The following is an 8436-nucleotide window of genomic DNA, read 5'->3' on the forward strand; positions in this document are numbered from 1 at the left end:
GACTCTCTGAGACGCCAGCTGATCTTCTCTATGGCTTATGTGTAAATTTCTGCTGTTGCTTCGGAGTCACATGTTTGTGTACATTTGCAATGCTGTCTAGACATTAACAAACCGATTGCTGTGATTTGAGAGTGACCTTGGGAGTGATTTTTAGAAGGTACCGCTTTGTCTCGACCTGAATCTTCATCCCCGCAACCCCATGGACGACGAGAGTGATTTCCTCACTCCTGAGGTTCAGTCTACTTGCAGCCTTCTGGGTTCTATAATTGTTGTCTGAAGCCAAGTCAATTAACGTCCCTATTTTTGTCCAGCATTAGCTGTGACTTCGAGAAGCATCATATTCACCGGCATCTCTTACAATCCACTTTCCACCGGAAGGCCCGGCTTATCTGTCACAGTGCTGAAGGCTCTGGATGCGGTGTTTGAAAATACATCGCAACACTGTTTGGCCAATTCCGGTGCAAGTTTACTGAAGAACTCATCCTGATCCTCTCCATATTTCTTCCTGCCTTTATCTTCCTCTGGACCGAAACTGCTCTTTTCCTGACCTGCTCTGCTTTTCTTTATGTCAGCATTGGGGCACAGATAGTAATGATGCTCGGGAGTACGCTCATCCTTGCAGTCTTGGTCTTTACACAGACAGGCGGGTTTATAGTATGAACAGTCATCATGAACCTCGATACACCTCTTGCATGCCGCCACCTTTCTTACAGCAGCCTCTTTTTCTGGTAGCTTTGGAGCTCGAAACCGTTTGCAAAAGTGGAGCTTCCTTTTGTGCTTTCCATCACCGCAGACGACACACCGTGCATGGTCGTCGCCCGACTTGGTAGACTTGGCTCAGCCCTGGTTTCTCTTCTACTCGGCTCTTCAACCCTCAGTGGCTCCAGCTGCTCATATACGCTCTCTTGCTCTTTGGGGAATTCCAAGAGACTGTCAAACCGATTATCTGGTGCCACAGCATTTCCCCTGTCAGCGACATAGACCAGCCATTCCTTTTTGAGAGTTTCTGGAAGTTTACTTTCAATTGAACTTGTCACCAGCGGATTTTTGATAGCATCCCTGTCTCCAAGGCCACTCAAGTCGTGAAGTGCCTTCTGCACAGTTTAAATTAATTCCATTATTTTCCGTGGCTGATAATTTCTGGCATTTTCTGTAACTCCTCCACAATTTCAACAGCAATGCGCGTTCGATTCCCATAGCGGTTTTTGAGAACACGGAAGATGTCATCTGCAGTGTGATACGTAGAGAGGCGAAGGTCTCATCTGATTTGGTGGTCCAGACTGTCCGGTAGTTGAATCTTTATCACCTCTCTTGAACAGGTCGGCTCTCCCTGCCTCAGGAGTGCTTCCCAGTCCTTTCTCCATCTGTGAAAATCACGTTTTCTGCCAGTAAACTTGGAGAGGGCCGTCAGTTTCAGTCTGATGGCTGGCGTGGGAAAATTGGAGGAAAAGCCGTTGGTGTTAGTCTTTCAGCATCCTCCTTTCTCCTTTCTTTCTTGGAAACCAACTTGGTGATGTGGAGTTCGAGCCACTTTAGGCGACTCAGAAGTTGCTTCCGATCACCTGGCGGGATCCAGCATTTCCACCGACCATGCACCTCCTTCGCTGTCTGTACCAGTCGTTGCAGGTGGTTAAGCATGAAGTCATACGCCTCCTGGTGGCCATCGGGTTGTACAGCAGCGACGTTTTCACATTCATCCTCTGCTGCTTGTAGTGCTGTGAACATTTCAACATTTCCAAAGTTGTTCCAAAGAGTCTCCTGGATTAGGCTTCTGACCTCCTTCCGTTTCAACTCACATTCATTTGCCGTCTTTGCCAGGTCGGCTTTTTGCTGTTCAGTTAACACGGCTACTTTCTCTGCGTTCAGCTCCGCCTCCCGTTCCGCAATGAATCCGGCCCCCACATCATCATTGGCTTCCATGACTTTCTCGGCTTCTGCTGTGAGTTTATTGAAACTGACTCCGAGATTCTCTTCAGACATGTTTTGATGGGCCCTGGTAATACTGTTGGCCAGACGAGAAAATAATCATTTTGCTGTCGTTCGCTTTACCTTGAGTTGATCAACTGATTTCCCAATAGCTTGATCAGCCATGTTTGATTCCGCCTGCAGGCTGTTCACAGTTGAAAGGGCAAGTACAACTTTTTAATGGCGCTTTGATGTTGTTTTATCTCAACTTGATTTTCTTCCTTCTTAAGGATTCCAAGTTATTGCTCCTACTGCTCCAGCTCAAGTCTCCCAGATTTCCGTTTCCTGTCCTCCAGTTTCCCGGTCAAAAAGTTTTTTTTCCCCACTGTCAAGCAGCATTTTCACTGTAAAGCAGTGTTTTCACCGTCAACACGCACAAAACGCTGGTGGAACGCAGCAGGCCAGGCAGCATCTATAAGGAGAAGCGCTGTGTGTGTTGCTTGAATTTCCAGCATCTGCAGATTTCCTCGTGTTTGCCTTTTCACTGTCAACCAGTTTTTCACTGTCAAGTCGGAGTTCTTGTTCTGTTGTTTGAACATGTGCAGCCTCCCCACTTGACAGAGATTGAATGCGCCTACCTGAAGGTTTTTAACCGGATTCCACTCAATGACCAAACAACTTTTCCTTATATTTTTCGCAACTGCGGCAGTTAGTTCCGTTAGTTCTTAGTCATAAGTCATAAAAAATGTCATAAGTAATCAGTCATAAGTTGTCATTAGGTTAAGGTTAAGGTGAAGGTGAAAAACTGGCTGCCTCTCGGATTTTGTAGACGAATTCGGACCTGCACCTCGGTTTCTCTACTGAACCGTTATGGCCTCCGACCGGGCGAACTCTCTCGAAGGTTCGCGAGATCTTAAGCCCCACGTCATCTCCAAGAAGCGCCTGCGCGCGGTGGGCCCCGTGTCGGAGTTAACTCAAACGCAGTGACAGCGGTGCTCTTTTCCATGAAACGGTCTCCAGTTATTTAAAGTTCGGCATCTTACCGCAGATTCCAACGCTGCTCTCGGACTGCCGGCGTGATGATGCAAACTGATACCAAACTGTTTCAGGCAGTAGGTTCTGTCTGGTCTATCAGTAAATTCTTGTTCTTGCTTTTAACCATATAAATATTATTTTCTTTTGCCTCTAGGTCCCAATGCTTTCTAGAAACTCAAGTTTGACTTGACACTCACCTTACTCCCCACCGCTCCGCCATCTCACCACAATACCACAAGTCATAGGAACTGAAATACTCATTCCGTCCATTGAGTCTTCTCCACCATTCGATCACGACTATTGGATTATCCCTCTAAACCCCATTCTGCTGCCTTTGCCCCGTCACCTTTGACACTCTTATTAATCAACAACGCACCATTTACTTACTTAAAGCCTATTACTCCGCTGGGTTTAGGACAGCAATGCAGAGGTTCACCAGGATGTTGCCTGGATTAGAGGCATGAGCTGCTGTGTAAGGAGAGTTCGGACAAACTTGGGCTGTTTTCTCTGCTGTGAAGGCGGCTCAGGGTGAGCTGAGAGAGCTTGATCAGATTACCAGAGGTATAGACAGAGTAGATAGCTGCCACTTTTAACCTTCTGCGTCAAGATGTCCAATAGCAGAGATCAAGCATTTAGAGAGTTTGCAGAAGAGGTTCACCAGGATGTTGTCTGGATTAGAGGCATGAGCTACTGTGTAAGGAGAGTTCGGACAAACTTGGGCTGCTTCTCTGACGTGGAGGAGGCTCAGGGTGCCCTGACACGGCTTGATAAGATTAAAAGAGATATAGATAGAGTAGATAGCTGCCATTTTAAATCTTCGAGTCAAAATACCTAATACCAGACAGCATGCATTTAGGTAAATGAGGGGCCTGTGGAATTTATTGCCACTGACGGCACAGTTGCCAAGTGATTATTTAAAGCAGAGGTTGATCAGTGCTTGATCAGTAAAGGCATCAAAGGTCATGGGGAGAGGGCAGGGAATGGGGTTGAGAAGGGAAATAAAAGACACACGGGCAGACTCATTTAGGGGCTCTTGTCTGGCACGGAGCAGTGGGGCTGAACACCGGTTCGTTTTCCACTCTCGGACCTTCACTGAGACCATTTCCCATCAGTACATTTCAATGTTCAAGTTCAATGTAAATTTATTATCAAAATGTGTTAAGCAGATGTTATCGAACAATTCCTTTTCTTGTTGGCAAGGTGACTCAATGCTCACCCCCAATCTTGGGGAGGGAATGGGACCAATTCCAGAGGGGAGGGTTGGGTGAGTGTGGGACTTTGTGAAGGAGTCCGAACTCCATCCTCCTCATTCCCCTTCCCCTTCTCACTCCCCTCCCTCCCCACTCCACTGATGTGTTTGTGAGAGAGACAGAGAGACCTGTGTGCCCAGTCACATTCCGTTAGTGATGTGCTGTCCCTACCTACACACTCTCACTCCTCTGTACACAGCAATCCTCACAAGCTCAAATGATCCAAAAATCTTATCCCCTCCCTCCTGCACCAACTCTTTAGCCACATGTTAAACTGTATAATCTTCTGATCCCTGCCACATCACACGGACAGCAGTCCTGAGATCACAGGCCTGGAGGAGCTGTCCTTTCAATTAGCACCTCACTCCCCGAACTCCCTTAACTTAACCTTGTTACTCTACCAGCCCATATCATTGTTACCCACATGGACCACGACCTTCACTGTTCACCCTCCTGAGGAATGCTGAGCACTCAACCTGAGATGACCCAGATGCCAGCATGCAGGAGGGAATTTCATTCTCATTTCATTCATCCTGGAATTTCATTCTCACCTACAGAACATCCTGTCAGTTCCCTGAGCTAACAAGCCACGTATCAACACAGCTCACCTCTTCTCCTCGCTGCCCTTCTCAGTCTCAGAGCCATGCTCAGTGCCAGAGACCCTGTTGCTGTGACTTTTCTTTGCCAGGTCATCCCACCATCCCCGACTGTACCTAAAGTGATACCTGTGTTGTTCAAAGGGATGGGCACAGGGGGAAACAGAGAGTCCAGTTTCTTCCTCACTGTCACCCAGTTCCCTGTGCCGTGCACCTTGGGTGCAAATACCTCTCAAATGTCCTACCTATCACCCCTTCAGCCTCCTGAATGATCTGGAGTTCATCCAGTTCCAGCTGCAACTCCATAATGTGGATTGTTCGGAGCTGAAGCTGGATGCCTTTCTCACAGGTGTAGTTATCAGGGACACAGCAGGGTCCTCTGCCTTCCCACATCCCAGAAAGCAGCTTTCCACCACCCCGCCTGTCATCTCCACTGTTTCAACTGAGAAAATGTAAAGAAGGGGCAAAAAAAATTCTACATCCATCATGATTTTGCCTTCTCTGACTGACTGCTCTCCCCACTGAAACATCAAAAAATTAAAGCCTCAAAGTCTCCGCTCCAACTCTGTCCACTCCAACAGTGACAGCTCCATTTGCTCCAGCTAATGAAGGTTTTCTTGATAATCCATCCTGACTGTGGAGTGGCCACCGCTGAAAGCTCAAAAATAACCTGCCCTGAACCACTGCCTTTAATACTCCATTGGTGAACCTGAGTGAATTACGTCCTCTGAAGCTTATGATCTCTCAGATTCACGTTGGGTCAAAGCTTGATACGGTGACACAAGGATGAATGACTGATTGAAACCCATCCCAGTCAGAGCAGGTGACCACCCTCCCCACAGTGTGAACCCACCACTGTCTCTGCAGTGTGGATCAGTGTGTGAATGCCTTCCCACAGTCTGAGCAGGTGACCACCCTCCCCACAGTGTGAACCCACCACTGTCTCTGCAGTGTGGATCAGTGTGTGAATGCCTTCCCACAGTCTGAGCAGGTGACCACCCTCCCCACAGTGTGAACCCACCACTGTCTCTGCAGTGTGGATCAGTGTGTGAATGCCTTCCCACAGTCTGAGCAGGTGACCACCCTCCCCACAGTGTGAACCCACCACTGTCTCTGCAGTGTGGATCAGTGTGTGAATGCCTTCCCACAGTCTGAGCAGGTGATCACACTCACCCCAGTGTGAACCCACCACTGTCTCTGCAGTGTGGATCAGTGTGTGAATGCCTTCCCACACTGAGCAGTTGATGTTCAGTCAGTTGAGATGTCTGAGCGAATTCATTCCCACAATCAGAACAGGTGACTGGCATCGCCCAGTGTGAACTCGCTGATGGACTTTCAAACCTGATGACCGAGCGAATCCCTTTCCACAATCTAAGCAGGTGAACGGTTTCTCCCCAGTGTGAATTCGGCTGTGCCTCACCAGGTTGGATGACGCAGTGAACCCCTTCCCACATTCACAGCACGTGAACGGCTTCTCCCCAGTGTGAATTCGGCAGTGCTTCACAAGGTGGGATGAGTCAGTGAATCCCTTCCCACATTCAGAGCATGTGAATGGCTTCTCCCCAGTGTGAATTCGGCAGTGCTTCACAAGGTGGGATGAGTCAGTGAATCCCTTCCCACATTCAGAGCATGTGAATGGCTTCTCCCCAGTGTGAATACGGCAGTCCTTCACAAGGGAGTATGAATCAGTGAATCCCTTCCCACATTCAGTGCAGCTGAACGGTTTCTCCCCAGTGTGAATTCGCTGATGTACTTTCAGATGAGATGACTGGGTGAACCCCTTGCCACATTGAAAGCAGCTGAACGGTTTCTCCCCAGTGTGAACTCGCTGATGTTCAGTCAGTTGAGATGACCGAGCAAATCCTTTCCCACATTCAGAGCAAGTGAACGGCCTCTCCCCAGTGTGAACTCGGTAGTGTCTCACAAGTTTGGATGAGTCACTGAATCCCTTCCCACATTCAGAGCAAGTGAATGGCCTCTCCCCGGTGTGAACTCGCTGGTATTTCTGTAGTGTGGATGAACGAGTGAATCCCTTCCCACAGTCTAAGCAGGTGAACGACATCTTTTCAGTGTGAACTCACTGGTGTTCATTCAGTTGAGATGATTCAGTGAATCCTTTCGCACACAGAGCAGGTGATTGGCCTCTCCCCGTTATGAACTTGCTGGTGTCACTGTGGCATGGTTTAGTGTGTGAATACCTTCCCACCATGTAAACAGGTTACTGTCTTCTCACTGGGGAATTTTCAGATGTATATTTAGCACCGACGACAGAATGAATTGCTTCCTGCTGTCAGAATAGGTGGAGCATCTCACTGTGGTGTGAACTTGCTGATGTATCTTCAGGCTGGTTGACTGAGTAGTTCCCCTCCCTCACACAGAGCAGGTGAATGGCCTCTCCCCACTGTGAACTCACTGGCGTGTCTGTGGGTAGGCTGTGAGTGAATCCCCTCCCTCACACAGAGCAGGTGAATGGCCTCTCCCCACTGTGAACTCACTGGCGTGTGTGTGGGTAGGCTGTGAGTGAATCCCCTCCCTCACACAGAGCAGGTGAATGGCCTCTCCTCACTGTGAACTCACTGGCGTGTCTGTGGGTAGGCTGTGAGTGAATCCCTTCCCTCACACAGAGCAGGTGAATGGCCTCTCCCCACTGTGAACTCACTGGCGAGTCTGTGGGTAGGCTGTGAGTGTATCCCTTCCCTCACACAGAGCAGGTGAATGGCCTCTCCTCACTGTGAACTCACTGGCGTGTCTGTGGGTAGGCTGTGAGTGAATCCCCTCCCACACACAGAGCAGGTGAATGGCCTCTCCTCACTGTGAACTCACTGGCGTGTCTGTGGGTAGGCTGTGAGTGAATCCCCTCCCTCACACAGAGCAGGTGAATGGCCTCTCCTCACTGTGAACTCACTGGCGTGTCTGTGGGTAGGCTGTGAGTGAATCCCTTCCCTCACACAGAGCAGGTGAATGGCCTCTCCCCACTGTGAACTCACTGGCGAGTCTGTGGGTAGGCTGTGAGTGTATCCCTTCCCTCACACAGAGCAGGTGAATGGCCTCTCCTCACTGTGAACTCACTGGCGTGTCTGCGGGTGGGCTGTGAGTGAATCCCCTCCCTCACACAGAGCAGGTGAATGGCCTCTCCCCACTGTGAACTCACTGGCGTGTCTGTGGGTAGGCTGTGAGTGAATCCCCTCCCTCACACAGAGCAGGTGAATGGCCTCTCCCCACTGTGAACTCACTGGCGAGTCTGTGGGTAGGCTGTGAGTGAATCCCCCCCCCCACACTGAGAGAAGGAGAATGATATCTCACTGCGATCAATCATCTGGCAATTCAGACAGTCAGATGTTTGAATCCCTTCTACAATCAATGCAGTTGAAGAACTGATCTCCAGTGAGCAAATGCTGGTGTGTTCTCAGCACCCCGGTTCCTGTGGATAACACTGAGTTACAACAGAAAACTTCATTTCAGACACAAAACACATTTCCAGCTGGGATGAGATAATTCTTCATCTCCAAGGATTGACAATAGATGTGTCCGTCTTGCAAAGAAAATATTTGGCCAATCCTTATATATCCGTAAATAGACAGCCCATGCACAAGTGTTCTGCCATTTCAAACCTGTAAAAATATTTGAAAGGACATCAATAGGTGAAGGAC

The 8436-nt window shown here is 48.9% G+C and overlaps 1 protein-coding gene across 1 annotated transcript; it reads right to left on the reverse strand.

Moving 5' to 3' along the window:
- Positions 1-5943: 5943 nt before the first annotated feature.
- LOC132385834 (gastrula zinc finger protein XlCGF8.2DB-like) lies at positions 5944-7239 on the reverse strand. Its single transcript, XM_059958062.1, has one exon. The coding sequence runs from the start codon at positions 6846-6848 to the stop codon at positions 6039-6041; it is 810 nt and encodes a 269-aa protein (XP_059814045.1). The 5' UTR covers positions 6849-7239; the 3' UTR covers positions 5944-6038.
- Between the last annotated feature and the right edge of the window lie 1197 nt (positions 7240-8436).

The sequence above is a fragment of the Hypanus sabinus genome (assembly GCF_030144855.1).
Source record: "Hypanus sabinus isolate sHypSab1 chromosome X2 unlocalized genomic scaffold, sHypSab1.hap1 SUPER_X2_unloc_26, whole genome shotgun sequence".
Classification (NCBI taxonomy): Eukaryota; Metazoa; Chordata; class Chondrichthyes; order Myliobatiformes; family Dasyatidae; genus Hypanus; species Hypanus sabinus.

Bases quoted from the DNA above. Each gene is read 5' to 3' on its own strand.
- LOC132385834 (XM_059958062.1), bottom strand. From the start codon at position 6,848: ATGTCGTTCACCTGCTTAGACTGTGGGAAGGGATTCACTCGTTCATCC.